This window comes from Mesoplodon mirus (assembly GCF_964341445.2).
Source record: "Mesoplodon mirus genome assembly, chromosome: 2".
Lineage (NCBI taxonomy): Eukaryota > Metazoa > Chordata > Mammalia > Artiodactyla > Ziphiidae > Mesoplodon > Mesoplodon mirus.
In genome coordinates this window covers 5,074,778-5,090,737 of record NC_138977.1, presented here as the reverse complement: position 1 = coordinate 5,090,737, position 15,960 = coordinate 5,074,778, and the positions used below count along the sequence as shown (strand labels likewise).

Below are 15,960 nucleotides of genomic sequence, written 5' to 3'. Positions count from 1 at the left end.
AGCACCTTCACTAGGCCTGCTGGAAGTTTACAGCAGGTGGGAAGACAACTTGGTAGGGAACCGTGACTCCCAGGGTGATTAAACCCAGTTTAAGCATTTTCTTCTTGCCCCAGGACTGACTGCTTCCTGCCAGTGCTGAACTCAAAGGACAGACACGTTATTTGCTCTTCAGTCCTGTCAAACCTACCAAAGGCAGGCCACTTTCTTTCTTTCTTTTTTATGACTTTTTACCTTTTCTTCCTGGTTGAAAAAAAATCAAAAGAATATTTCATGACACGTGAAAATTATATGAATTCCAAATTTCAGTGCCCATAAATAAGCGTAATTGGAACAAAGGCACATCCATTCATTTCTGGCTACTTTTTTTTTTTTTTAACTGAGAAAGTGTGCCAGCTCCTGATATACAAGGTCCCTCCTCCTACTGCCCCGTCCTCTCCTCCTGGCCCCTTCCCTCCAAACCTTCCTTTCCCGGTTTATTAACATACACATTTCCTTTCTTTAGCTGGGTGACATGGGGAGTTCTAAAAGTTACTGCAAATACCTGTAATCTTATGTCCACCTGGATACAGTGAATGTGGGAATCCAAATTGTACTAGGAGGCCAGAAAGAAACTATCTACCTTCTGAAGAATATATTTATACTGTTCTGTACTCAGAGTTTTAGTATAGTTGCCTTAAGTCTTTACCCTTTGACAAAAATTTTTTTTTACATTATAGAAATGTTTCATAGCCATTCAATTCACACTCAAGTAAATGCCAACTTTCAGAGGTCTCAAATACAGCTTATTCTCAAGAACACAAAAATACATCTAAGAAATCAAAACCTGTGGGTGGAAGACACTTTCATGTAAGAAGCATTCTCTAAATTTTAACCAAATACCCATAGTAAGATTTTTCAATATAAGTGAAAACCAATATCCTTTTCCCCCATTCATTTCACAAACATCAATCTCTAGGGGCTTATCTGGGAAATGCAATGAAGACTACAACAAATAATTATTTGCTACACTTATAAAATTCAGCTGATGAAAATCCATTAACCTTACGGTTGTGGTTCACTTGAGTTTTATACTTGAGGCTTTTTACTGGATAAGTGCTATATTAAAACATAAATTAAAACCATTAATCTTTAACTCTTTGTCCTAAAGAATCCCTACTCCTAGTTCTGAGGTGAAATAAATAAAACCTGGACTTTTAGGACTATACGTGTATCAGCACCTAAAACATTTTATTAAACCAGGTGCCTGCCAAGGTTAAAAAATATTTTGCTGGCCTTTCTCATGAGAGACTTGTCAAATTTCCTTGAGAATAACAGCCAGGGTAGGATTTCCTGAATAGCACCCTATCTCCCACCCAAACCAGCATTCACGTACTTCTCAATTCTCATACGCCTCCTCCAGTCTCAATCCAGGTTGGGCTGAGACTAGAGATTTTAGGAGGGCCCTGGGGACGTGTGAATCTCAGCCCCTGGACTCCTGAGTGCTCGGACAACACCGTAGGTGCACCAGTTTCCAGGAGGTACCAGCAGGCCACAGCAGTCTGCTGGCGACAATCATATCCTAAGACACAGCTTCCCCAGGAAAACAAAATAAATGAGTTCCCATGGGTGAAACGGGGGTGATCCTTTGTTTAGGATAACATAACTCTGCTGCTCTGTACAGGCTGCCCACTTAAATTTAAGTTACTCATTAAGACATCTAAACATTGCCTAGTTGATGTGCTCTGATATGTTAACCAAATGCCACTGCACAATCTGGCATCTAAATAAAAACAGGTGGGAGGCCTTGATTAGTGCAGAGGTTCCCCAGGCCACCTGCCTGCAGGGTTCTTGCTATTTCAAAGAAACTTCATTTCTGGTCTGAGCTAATGACTAATTTGTTTCCATGGTCTCCTTTCCTTATACAGGCTCAGACTGCAGGATGGAGGTGGAGACTTTTGTTCTGTGATGTCTCTTAGTCCAAGCCTGTGATTTCCTTCCACCCTTCCCAAGGCAGTTAGCTGTGAAAGTGTGGGTCTCTGGAGCCGGGCATGGGCTGTGCTCATTTCACGCAAGCTCACTTTAATCACACAGTTGCCACTTAAAAGTTAGTATGATAAAGTGCAGGCGTGCTGGGGAAAAGGCGATGGATTGTTTAAGCCTAAAATCCAGTGGGAAATATTACAGAGGGAAAAAAACAACGGCCATAGGGCAGAGAGGAAAACCCTGTGTGTACGAACAGTCTGCAGAAAGCCTCCGACCGCTGCCTTGAGGAACTTCCCAGAGCCTTTGGTACTAACTGAAGTGCCACAGAAATTGTTTTAGCCAGCAAGGGATTTCAAATTACTTTACAGATTTATTAGTGTAGCTGACAAAATAATCGCAACTCAAAGTGACAGATTATCAACATTATTATCGTAAAGGAAAGAGGAAAGGAAAATCCTCTAACGTGTACTTGGTTTAAATGAAGGGAGGGAAAAATAAAAGCAGAGTGTGAGCATCTCTGTTTGCAGCCTTCGTGGCAGAGGCGGTCAAAATGCACTGGAGAAAACTCACAGAACGGGAGAGAGAAGAAAGCCATTTACTGAACTGAGAAATCATCCTAGGATCCAGAAGCAGCAAGTGCCCTTAGTCTGATCAGTGTAATCTATATTCAGGGCCTCTGTTCCTTAATACTTCTTGACCGCAATATTTATGTGAGAGAAGGGGGTGATCAGACTAGATCCGGCAAACTGGGAGAACGTATGTCACCTAAGTCGCCCCAGGTCAGGGGTAACAATAAGCATAGTGGCCAGAACTAGCTGAAACCACACTCAGAGGGCCGAGGCCTCCGCAACCTTCTTTCCACCCCCAACACATCCTGGGTCCCTTCACTGTGCTCAGTCCACATGGCCCTCCACCCCCATCGCGGGAAATGACAGGAACACCAGTTTCATTTTACCTTAACCTGCACCAAGGAGTTCGGAGGTGAGAAAAGAAGGACCTTGAAAAAATAGCCTCAGGGACTTCCCTGCTGGTCCAGTGGTAAAGAATCCATCTTCCAATGCAGGGGACGCGGGTTCAATCCCTGGTCGGGGAACTGGGATCCCACATGCCACGGGGCAACTAAGCCCGCACGCCTCAACAAGAGAGGAAAAAAACCTTCACACCACAACTAGAGAGAGAAAGCCCGTGTGCCGCAATGGAAGATCCCGCAACGAAGATCCTGTGTGCTGCAACTAAGACCCGATGCAGCCCCCAAAATAAAGAAACTAAGTGAATAAAATAAATATTAAAAACAAGAAAAGAAAAAAAAAATAGCCTCTCCGAGAGCAGTCCTTACTCTTTTCTTCAACCTCTAATACTTCTGGAGCCTGTCCTGAAAATGAAAGAAGAGCCTGGAAGGCCCACCGGCGCCGCCACCTCTTGTACACCAGAAGTGAAACGCGTCTGCCTGATTCACGTCATAATCTGAAGCACAGCTTCCGTAACTTGGTGCGTCTGGGTCGTGTTACCCACAAAGAAGTCAAGTCTGCCATTAGATGCTAATCCTAAATCATCATCATCCCTACCACTCCCGCCAGCAGCCTGTTCGGGTATAAAGAGAGCCGGTTTTAGGGCTGCTCTATTGCACTATTTTAGCTTTGATGCCCAGAAAACAACACTGTGCAGTTAACTTTCTTAGATGAACAAACGACAAACAACAAAACAACGAGCAGTGCCACTGAAAGCCACCCAGGATGGCTGAAGGAGCGTCCCCGGCTTCACTTAGTGACCTCGGGCTGAGCAGTACCGTTGGCAGGGCTGGGACGGGATAAGCCCTGTCCAAGTGCTACCTGATGATTTTCTTTTGGGGTGGAAGAGAGGCCCTTGGTGACTAAACACAGAGGTTTCTTTGGCAAACCCTCTGCCTCCTCACTCGCCTTTACACTTTGAGGTAAAAACACAGAACGTTGAAAAGTCTGTAAGGTATACTTACCCTTATGTTATCATCTGTTTCCATGGTGGCCTGGAGTTTTCCATTCACACTGAATGTACAGAAAAAGCCATTTTCATAGAATATGATGCAGTGACCCTCTCTGGAAGCCTGAATGAGTTTTGGTTTCAGGCAGTTTTCAGGACCCTCCAAGGTCCTTAACAAGTCTCCATTCATGGAATGTATGAGACATGGTCCTTCTGAGAAAACAGGAGAAACAAAAGCCTAAATGAAGTTTTTGAATAAGAACAGACAAATGTGACCTGAATCTTGAGCACCGTTGAAACAGGATGCCAGTACCCTATCACAGTTGTAGAAAGCCTTAAAAAATTATATCTGAGATTTCAGTTATTTTGTAAAATCTGCATGCTGGCTAAATCTCACCTTCCACTTGGGAAAGAAGAAAGCTGAGTCATGCATGTTCAAGTTCACTTCTCAAGAGGCAGGAAGTTACTTTATGAAATTCATTATGCCAAGGGATGATAAAAACTGGAGGAATTCAGAAAGGAGCAGGACAAATTACAAATCCTAAAAGAGCTTCCAGGAAGGCTGGGCCTCAGTTAAACACCGGCTGCTGTAAGGCACACACGGTCCATTTAAACACCGGCTGCTGTAAGGCACACAGGGTCCCGATGGTAGCAGCATTGGGGCCTGTGTGGTGAGAACTCATTAAGGCAACTTCTGAAGGCCTAAAACATCTTCCCTCCCACTGATTGCTACTTTGCGATGAAAGAAGGTCCCTGGTGGTCCCCCTCCTCACCCCCCAGCCCCCAGGGAAATTCATACAGAGATCCTCCTGCCACTCCTCCTTGGCAAACAAGTCTGCGCCCCTGCTGTCCCCTAAACCAAGCAGCTTGCATCCACCGCTCCCCACTCTCCGGGCTGACCTCCAGGCTGAGATGCTTGAGAAGGATGGAGAAACTGCATCTTTACTGAGTGCCTCCTACGTGAAAAGCAAAAGAGGAGCAGGAAACCCAAACTGCTCGTGTGATGAGTAAGTTCTAAGAAATGTCTGAGTTGGACAAAAGGGGTAATTAGACTATATGCCCTGCTCCTCTCCGGGCTAAATTTCTCGTGGCTACATGGAATCATCACGTGTTCTCCACGTGACCACTAAAACGTGTCTCTCGGCTTTTTCTTGACCACTCAGGGAGTTGATAGGTTTTTAGTGTTCTCGACATAAATACATAAAGCAGTCTTTGCACAGTTCCCGCATGCATGAATTTCAGTTGTCACTCTAAATGACCCCAGTCCCTCAATGCCACAGGTCAGATTTCAGTTATCACAGGACCTGCATAAGGTACACACTTCATGGTCAGCTTGTCAGTCCACACATCACTATAAATAACAGGTGTTGTGCATCATGATGGGTGACCAACCCCATCACTTCTTTCAAAGTCTGTTAGTGAATGGTCACTGCACGTCTGTGACTCAGCTCATGCACAGACAGCAAACTCTGTAGTTGTGTTGCCTCCTTGTCTCCCAGCGACGGAACTGCATGACATTTTACACGAATGGATAATCAAAAGAGGGTAGTGGCCAAGAAAGATGGATCTGAAGTAAGGAAATGAGAAGTGACGAAGCCAACGTAAACGGACTTATAGAAGATAGAGCTGACCGTGGGAGTGCTGACATCGCTACAGATGCAGCCAGAGGAAGTGAGTGAAGGTGATCTTACTGACATAAGTTCTGTAGAACTTACGGAAAGTGTATAACAACCATGAGGACGTCCCAGAAGTGATGTCAGCAAAAATCTCCACGTTAAAGGAAACCTAGGAGATATTTCATGACACTGAAAGCACAGAAGATAAACTGTTGGAAGCTGATCCAAACCTAGGAAGGAGGTGGACAACTGGTCAAGGCACAGAGACGGTTCTCACTCCTTATCTTAAGTTACACGGAGCGACGGGGGCAAGCACCTTCCAAGTACTCTTGATGTCTTTTTTCACAAAGAAATAAAATACTTTCATTCTTAATGTTTCTAATGTCTCAAATTAGTGTACTAAATGTGCGTTTTACTAGTTTTTTCATGTCCATACATATGTGTATGTATGCATATATGTATAAAAGTGAACAAGAGAATGTTTAATGTTTTGATAAAAAATTTTAAAGGCCATGGAACAATCATAAAATTTCCCATTATTTTTCATAATATTTCCCACTGAAATTATTGATTTTTAATATCTTTGCATGGTTTCATCTTGCATGGTCATTTTTATGGTGCCGTACCACCGTGCAACATGAGGACAGCCTGTAATATGACAGGTTCATTTTACATGTGTCCAATTTGGATCACATACAGTCCAGGAACTCATGTAAGCTCAGGATAAATGAAATCATTGGGTATAAGGGAAAAACATCCAGTAGTTATAGAATTCTTGCTATCATTGTTACTATTTCATTGTTTTGACCAACTGAATTTTTAAACACCAACATTTGACTCTTTAATAAGTCTCGTTAGCTAGACAAAGTATCATAGTTCAAGACACAGATACGGTGACTCAAAAGCTCTACGCTTCTCCCTCAGATAAGCCTAAGAGATAGGTGATTACAGTCCTCTTTTGTGTTCAGAGCTCAGTTCAGGGCAGAGAGACAGAGAGATGAAGAGACTATTACAGCTGAATAAGCAATGCACTGGAGACAGCTGTGCTCCGGGTCAGATCCTGATTTGTCGTGTGCGCTCTTAGAAAGCTAGCTGAATATCTTCGGCCTAAATATGTGATGATGCTGAGGGACAGACCTCCAGGCCAACCAGCTGAAGAATCTTTCCACCCCGTTCTCAGTGCCATCCTGGCCCCTGCCTAGTTCAGAGATTTGGAAAGTAGAACAGACTGGATCAGGAGTTCCCGTTCAGGTGTGAGGTGGAACCCAGCCCAGTCAGAGTCCAGAAGGATAAACAAATACACTAAGACTGTCCTTGTTCTCGCCTCACCCTTTAGAGCAACGCTGTGAAACAGGACTTCCGGCAGTGATGGAAATGTTCCCTTTCTGGGCCGTCCAATACGGTAGCCACTAGTCGTAGGTGCATACTGAGCCCCTGCAATGTGGCTAGTGCCACCAGGGAGCTGAATTTTAAATGTTATTTCGTTTCAGTTGAGGTGAACAGTCCCATGGAGCTAACAGTCACTGTCACAGATAGCACAGCTTTAGAGAAAAAGGCACCAAATTCACCTTTGGTAATGTGTTATGAGAAGACACCAAAAAAATGCATCCATTTTTTGAAGGCCCCACAGATTTACCTTTAGAACCGCTTAACACGAGGCCGAGCTCAGCGCAGACGACAGCACAAGTGATCTCAGAGTCATGGCCTGTCAAGATGGCCCGAGGAGTGGTGGTCTCACCTTAAGGAAAAAAGATTAAACGAACAAATCAATTCAAGTTCATGCAGGGGATGACCTCCCTCTACTCAGATTAAATCATCAATCATTTGTTCCTGATTCCCATAATGCTTAAATCTTTAAATTATAGTTTGGGAATTTGTCCCCAAATCCTGTTTTAGGAGTAGGTACAAACTATCTGCTATAGCTTGAGGAACACATGTTGCTGAATTTCTAAGCCTTATGTGATTATCAAGCAACAATAGTTTAAAACAGAACAAAACTAAGACAAAATCTGTATTATAAACTGCCTCAGATACTTTGCAAATACAAATATGAGTCCTTTGATTAAATGATTTTTGTATGGATGATTATAAAGGTAGGGACTGTGGCTTAATTCACATTTCAAAGAAAGGCGGCCTCCTCCTCTCCGCCCCGTCACCCAGCCCTCCTCTGGGCCAGTGAGACCCCTGTCATGATGAAGATGGTCTGAACCAGGATTCATGATACTCAAAGCAGCCCCTCTCTTAAATACCTATTGTCTTTCCCAAGCTTATGTGTCATCCTGATATAAAATCTTACAGAGTATAATTCTCCATGGTTCATTCAAAGAACAGAGGGGGAGTAAAACTATTAATATTAACTGTAATTCTACTGATAGTGACTGAACAGTAGGGGAGGAGGGTGAAGGTGGGACAGGAAAGGACTACCCAAATAATGGACGATGTTTCAAAACGTCTTCACAGGTAGGAGAAGTCATCCTGTACTTCCGTCCCAAACTAAAAGGAACGCTGTGGTTGGCTGTGGAGGCCGCCCACGAGGGGCCGACGCAACGGGCTCCACCTGTGCCGGGCTTCGTGCCAAGCCACAGGGGAAACTGAATTCCATATTTAGCCTGGAGAACACTATTTTAAGACAAACCAGTCCTCTACTTTTTTTTTTTTTTTATGGTATGCAGGCCTCTCACTGTTGTGGCCTCTCCCATTGTGGAGCACAGGCTCCGGACGTGCAGGCTCAGCGGCCATGGCTCATGGGCCCAGCCGCTCCGCGGCATGTGGGATCTTCCCGGACCGGGGCACGAACCTGTGTCCCCTGAATCGGCAGGCGGTCCCTCAACCACTGCGCCACCAGGGAAGCCCTAGTCCTTTACTTTGATGGTCTCTGGGGACAAGGACACAAAATGCCTTCATGAAGTGGACTAATGAGCAGGACTCTGCCGGCACTCTAAGATTTCCTTGATTAGGACTGCTTTTAGAGTAAGATTGACAAATGGCACTGTGTGATCCACAGGGGCACCTGTGCCCAGAAAACAGGTCCCTACTACCAGCTGTGGAACTCTGTGGGAAAGAACTTGTCATCCTAACCCCATACCCTTGGCTATCCTTGGAACAGTCACCTACCCTGAGGAGAGAGATCTGGCAGATCAGGGAAAAGGCAGCAGAAACCTACTGTCCTTGGAAAGGCAAATGCTGCCGGTCACAGAAATTAATTGGTGGTTTTTATGAGGGTCAGTGTGTTCTTTGAAATGTCATGCAAACTTCTGTACATGCCTATGTTTTCCTGGCGGGTGGGGAGGGGAAGAGGAAAGTGGGGTTTATTGAACGTGCAGACCAGGGGAGGGGCCCCTACTGTGCAGACAGGGCCTGGCCTCTGTGCTTCTGGCCCCACTGCGTCCAGAGCCTGCAGTTACTTCATGTCTGGTCGTCTCACGTAATCGTTACAAGGCGTTTATTGGAGTGCGTGATGCACAGCGGTGTCCCCACAGTGTCCTTCCTCACTCTTGGTGACTCTAGGTACTTCTGAGTGAGACGTGGGTGATAAGGCATCATATCGAACTCTGTTCCACGTTGGCCATGCTATGTGCAGTCAGACTCAGAAACTGGCTTGCGTGCTTGGTGACCAAGGGAGGCCTCAAATGGCATAGTAAAAGGCCAGGGGATAAGTAGAACAAGGGGCTTGGTTTCATTTGATTCACTTTTAAAACTTCTTTGGGGAGAGAAACCCACCTTAATACAAAGTTTACTTGATATTTTCCAAACCAGAAAGCATTTGTTACAATAGCAGCTATTTTTTTCCCTTAAAAAGCATACAAATTTGGTAAATTTGTTAAGAAAAGAAGCAAATATTACAAACCTATCTGAACTACTTAACTTTCTTCTGGAGATAAGTCTTGCCACAAAAAATAGAAATATTTTTAAAAGTTACCAATACTTCAGCCCCGATTCATGGTCCCCCCATCCCCCATCCCAAGATGCTCTATATTCCACGAAAATACCATACAATGTTATTTTTGAAATGTCTAATTATACCTGTTGGCAACTTTTTAAAAATCAAGAATGAAAATCATTAAGATCTAAGGAATATATTTTCAGTGTGATTGTTCCTTTTTTGTTTTCATAAGGTACCATTTTATGGGGAACAAGATTTGTGTTTTAACTTGAATTGTCTTGGAATTCCTCAGTGGAAAATAAGGGTCTGAAAGAAAACTGATGACAACTGAAAGCAATCTAAGTGTAAGCCAAAGTAAACGAAGGACAGATGGATAGTGGGGACACAGAGGACGTTGTCACTTAAGCATGCCAATGCTAATTTTTTGTTTTCTAGATCTAAGAATATTTTCTCAGGGACATGGGGAGGAAGTGAGAAGATTGCTGTCAACTGGATTTCTTTCTTTAATGTAAAACAGTTGCAATACTGAGAATTTTCTATGACTATAAAGTTAGAGTTTAGGAAGCCTCACAGTTTACCCCATAAAGTGAATTAAGATATAAGCATTCTTTTTTGTAAACTCATAATTAAGATTTTTATAAGTATGCTTTACTTACAAAATAATATTTTCCAGTAATCTACACTGTACCAAACATTTGCCCCTCCACAAATCAGAAGACACATGTACATGCTGTGTAATTTCAAAACTGAAAAGAGATTTTCCTTTTCCTAGGGCCTGATCTCTAAATAAAGGCCTGTTCAATGCTAGGACTCTGGCTTCAAAGTTTGGCAAAATGTTTTCTAAACCAGGAAGCAGGTTAGACAATTAAGGAAATATGGGGGGGTGGGAGGAGAAAGCAGAAAGGAAAGGGAAGGGAAGGAAAGGAAAGAGAAAAAAACAAATTGAAAGCATAAGGATAAACTTGTGATCATTGGGTTCTACTGGTTTCACAAACACTCACTAGATTTCTAGTAAAAAAGACCCTGCTACTGAACTTTCCTCCCCTTTAGGAAACGCACATTAATGGCCTCTAAAAATCCACATACAACAATATGAGGAGAGAGATCATTTTCTCTAAGAAAAGCCATTTCCAGTCTTGTTTAAAGACTAAAGTTTGCATTCCCTTTATTATATGCAGTGCAGATTGGGTGTTCTTTACATTTTCTCATTAAAAAATCTGTTCAAAACAAATACTTGGATGTTTATAAGTTTCAATAAACCAAATGTTTTATGTATTAAAAGTTCACTCCAGAAAATAGAATTCTATGATATGGGATTTAAATCCAACAGGTCCAAACTAATAAGTTCCACAGATATTTTGGGAACCCCTTTGGAATGAAATTATGAAGGGTAGGAGGGTTGATGGGAGGCGGAACACAGGCTTCATATGTGGCTCACAGAATCGATTTATTTCTCCATAGTTACATCCTTATACGTCATCCTGCAACCCAGCAATAACATCCCACATACCAATAACGATATACATATGTGTCTGTGTATATTTGTTTGCAAAGCCTAGAAACAAAATCTGGGAACCATATAACATTCTGACTGCAGCACCCATCTAAATCTGCCCCTCCCAACTACCTGTCAACCCACAGAGTTAATACCTAGGGGGGGAATCAGCTCACATAAGACAATACTGGCCATGTATCACTTTTTCAAAGACCCCAAAGCTATGGCCATCTCTCACTGAAGTCTCTAAACTGAGTAAGGAGCAGGGGAAAAAGTCTTCTGAGAAATATCAGGTTACTTCTTTGATACAAACTTGCAGTGGTTAATGGATACAAAACGTCTTGACTTTTGCTTTCTGACACAGTAGCATCTACCAACAGCTAGATCCTAAAGCAGAGCACATTCCCTCAAGAACCTTTCAAGTCGCACTGCTTGAAAAACCGTCATGGCTCTCAATAAAGCTGAAGAGAAAAATTTATCTTGCTGCTAGTTTAAGGGACTACACTTCAAACTCTTCTTAAGGAAAAATAAAAAGAGAAAGAGGATAGACTTCTTGGACTGCTTTGAAAAGCTTGAGCAATTACTTCAAAGGAAAGGGTGTCTTTGTCCGGAGAGCAGGTTTATGACTACTGATGCAAATCCTAACCAAAGGCTGAAAAGGATACTCAGTGCATCTTTATGGATGGCCTTAAAGGAAGATGAACAAGTCAAAGGAGATTAAAGACAGTCCAAATCCTGCCACGAATACCAGGACGAATACCCACTTAGCATTTATATTGGACTTATGTTTTAAAATATTACGTGAAATGTTTTACACCATGAGGCAGAATAACATATGCTGCTTTTAAATGTGTTTCTTTGGTGGCCTCGTAACACTCAGTGTATTTCTCCATCAGATGGACTACGCCCTGAAAGAAGAGAAGGAGGAGACAGTAATTCCTCTAGTATCTGTTCATAAATATCCAATGAGAGAAATATTTCAAAAGATCTGTCTCCATTAAGGCAAAGGGGATTAAAAGCTAGGTAAAAATGGACCTGACACGTATTTCTGGCAAACTCTGAGTTACATTTTTAAAAATGAATAAAGCTCTTGGTATTTTTGGCACCATCTCCTCAGTCTTCATGAAAATTAACTTACTTTACAAAGGCACTGCAGAGTTCTCATTAGCAGTTTAAATATGTTGGGATTAGCAGAGAGAGAATCCCCTGCATTCATTTACCTTTTTCATATCATCTATCGTGAAATGCAGGGCAGTTCAACACTTCCCTAGTCTTAGTTTTCTAGACATAAAACTAGCTCTTCCAATGAATACCTAGTTTAGATGACTCTTGGGACAGAAGTTAACATTTCCCATTTGTCTACTCATTCATTCCTTCACTCCTTCACTACATAACATGTACTGGGTATGGATTATGTGCAATGCACTGTGGAAACAAGGAGGGGAATGAAATAAGACCTCGTATTTGTAGATGGTCTGATTTTAAATTGTCATTGGATCAGGTTGTGTTGACCTTACTATAAGCCTGCTAATTATAATTGTAAGTACCTATTACTGGAAAGGTCAAAAAGCCGTACTGAAGTCCAAACTATTTATTACAACTTAATTTTTATATAAAATGAGTATTTACCATCAATTAATGGAGTCCTAAAATAAAAACAACCCATATAATTTTCCACGTTAGTAAAATCTAATACCATCTGACCTCTTAGAGACATAAAAAACAAAAAAGAAAATCATTTCAATAGAGTACTCATTTTGAAAGAAAATGTAAGTTTGTTTAAGGACCTAAATATATAATGAAGTTATTAAGTATATATAGATTTAAGAAAATCTAGGTCTTATACATGCCAGCCATTTCCTAAAGCTGGATACTTTTGTTTTGCACATGCCTTCTGTTCCACTTTAATTACATTTGATTACTGTAAACATTCATCAACAAAAAAATTCATATGAAAATTGAATACTAAAGTTTCTCATGTGGCTCACACCATAATGGTAAATTGAGAGAGGAAATGGCTTTTCTGAAGCAGAAATGAGGTTAGTTGTTAAATGTTTCTTAAATCTTTCCACGAACTTCCTAAGTTTTCAATGGGAATTATAACACTACATTTTAATTATACAAAGAGAAATTATTTGAGTTTGTTCTATTTATTCCATCTCTACCAACTCTTCCCTCTCCTCTCCTTTCATTATGGCCTTTTTGGTGAAAAAGTGTTGATTTGGTTAAACATATACACTACAGAAAACAAGCCATAGCTGCATTTAGGATGTGACAACCAACAGTAAAATTTGGTAGCTTCCTTTTGTAAATACTGTTAGAATTATTAATGCAAGACAATACAATATTGGTACAAAAAACAGTAACACTAAGTTCTTGATTTATAACCCTTCTCCTCTTCTATGATATATATATCAATATATCTCATATAAACTTATATATATAAACTTAAACATATATACGTAAGTTTATGACAATGGAATCATCTTCTAAGACTACATTGGAAAATGGGTTTGTGTGAGTATATACCAACAGTTGTATACTTAAAGTATAACCCTAACATGTGTAATAATATTTAAAAAGTACAAAATCCTATCATGACATATACTGTCTTAAGAACTCAGTACTAACGAAATTATCTCTATATTGTCCTTTGCAGATCCTAAGATGGCTTTAGTGACAAGGTTGTATCAAATTCTCTACAGATGATGATCCAATGAAATCAAATTAAAAATGCTGTACAGTTTAGTGGTTAAGAATGGTGTCTCTGGGGGCTTCCCTGGTGGCGCAGTGGTTGAGAGTCCGCCTGCCGATGCAGGGGACACGGGTCTGTGCCCCAGTCTGGGAAGATCCCACATGCCGTGGAGCGGCTGGGTCCGTGAGCCGTGGCCGCTGAGCCTGCGCGTCCGGAGCCTGTGCTCCGCCACGGGAGAGGCCACAACAGTGAGAGGCCCGCGTACCGCAAAAAAAAAAAAAAAAAAAGAATGGTGTCTGTGGCCTAGAGTGCCTGGGTTTGAATCCGGACTACAGCATTGCTAGCTGTGGCACCTCCCTTGGGCAAGTTCTCATAGTTCTAGTAAGACCTAGGGACTTCAAACCCCAGGGCAGAAAGTAGAGGCATACTAATACCCTCTCTGTGCCTCACCTATAAAACAAGGATAACACCAGGGCTACGGTGAGGGTTACCGAGTTAGTACGTGAAGTGTTTAGGGCAGGGCCTGGTGTGTAGTGAGCGCTCAATCAGTATCATCCAGTGATACAAGCAGTACAGTAGTTCCACCCTCTGTCGCAGACCCTCTCTCCAGCAAAAGTATAATATCTGATCCTGTGCCACATAAATGCCAGTTAGAGGTGGTTCTCATTACTACTGTTTCCAGTCAGGGAGAAAATATACCTTCATTTCTAGAAAGTATACTTTGATTTCTCCCATTCCTCCTTTGCTTGGACTTTCCAACCTTCCCTGACAATCCATTTAATTCTGATACAACTAGGGCATGAAGCCTAGAGCAGGAAGGGAAGGTACATTACAATAATTAGGTATTTTCCTCCCAAATAAAATACCTTTATTGTCTCTTACTATCAAAATAATACAGGCTCATTATAAAACATTCATATAATTTAGTAAATTATGAAGAAGAAAATGAAAAACTGCCTCTAAATTCCATTACCTAAAAACAACCATTGCTAACATTTACTGGTTATCGTTCCAGATTTTTTTCTATACGTAAATATACATAGTAATATTAAATATATGTATATAGTAAATATACATACAAGGTATACACACACAGACACAGACACTTAAAATATATCATATTATACATGTAGTTTGGTGATCTTTTACACTTAACAATACAGAGAGCATATCCTTCCATGTCAATATCACAATGCATAATACGTTAAGGGCTGTACAGTCTTTCGTTGTGTGGACATATCAAACTTTACTTAACTAATGTACTTCTTTTATCCTACTTTCTTGAGACTTTTTCACTTGCCAATTCCCCACAGACGGGCTTATTTTTGGCTCTAATTCACTGATAGCTCCTGTAGCTGCTTATGAGTGTCTAGTAAACATAAACATTATAAAACTCTGCCTCCAAAAAAGAATGCAGATACTTAGAAAAGTTGTTGAAAGGAAATCTTGTTCATATTTTTGAAAAGTAACATTACCATTCTTATGAATATGAAAATATATGAAAAATGAAAACATAACTATTTTTATCTATCTGTCCTAAATACCCAAGTCACATAAAATTCTTTGTAATTTGTCCTCCTTAACATTTTTAAGGTTCCTTTGTTAAAGATACATAAGTAAGCCACTAGTGAAAAGTATAGAGGGTTTTCACATCTTTAGCTATTAGAAACATCCTGGATTTGACACCAAAAGCAAAGGCAACAAAAGTAAAAAATAAACAAGTGGGATCACATCAAGCTAAAAAGCTTCTGCACAGCAAAGGAAACCATGAACTAAATGAAAAGGCAACCTATGGAATGGGAGAAAATATTTACAGATCATATCCCTGATAACGGATTAATATCCAAAACATAAAAATTCATGTAACTCAATATCAAAAGAACAATCTAATTTAAAAATGGGCAGAGGCTCTGAACAGACATTTTTTACAATGAAGACATATGGATGGCTAACAAGTACAGGAAAAGGTACTCAACATCACTTACCACCAGGGAAATGCTTACCACAATGAGATACATCTCATACCTGCTAGAATGGCTCTTATCAAAAGGACAAGAAATACCAGTGTTGATAAGAAAGTGGAGAAAAGGGAACCCCTGTGCACTGTTGGTGGGAATGTAAATTAGTGCAAACACTACAGAAAACAGTATGGAAGTTCCTCAAAAAATTAAAAATATAACTACCATATGATCCAGTAACTCCACTTCTAGGTATTTATCTGAGGGAAATGAAGACACTAATTCAAGAAGATATTTGCACCCCCCATGTTCACTGCAACATTATTCACAATTGTGAATGAACATTATTCACAATGGACAATGGACATGGAAACAACCTAAGTGTCCACTGATGA

The 15,960-nt window shown here is 41.1% G+C and overlaps 1 protein-coding gene across 3 annotated transcripts in view; it reads right to left on the bottom strand.

Moving 5' to 3' along the window:
- LRBA (LPS responsive beige-like anchor protein) overlaps positions 1-15,960 on the bottom strand; it is an 826,328-nt gene that overhangs the window by 6,138 nt on the left and 804,230 nt on the right. For all 3 annotated transcript variants that reach the window (XM_082611157.1, XM_082611155.1, XM_082611156.1), the window contains exons 54-55: positions 7,171-7,272; positions 3,935-4,131 (exon numbers count right to left, since the gene is read on the bottom strand). In XM_082611157.1, the coding sequence (XP_082467283.1) occupies positions 3,935-4,131; positions 7,171-7,272 (299 nt within the window). The remainder of the gene's footprint in view (positions 1-3,934; positions 4,132-7,170; positions 7,273-15,960) is intronic.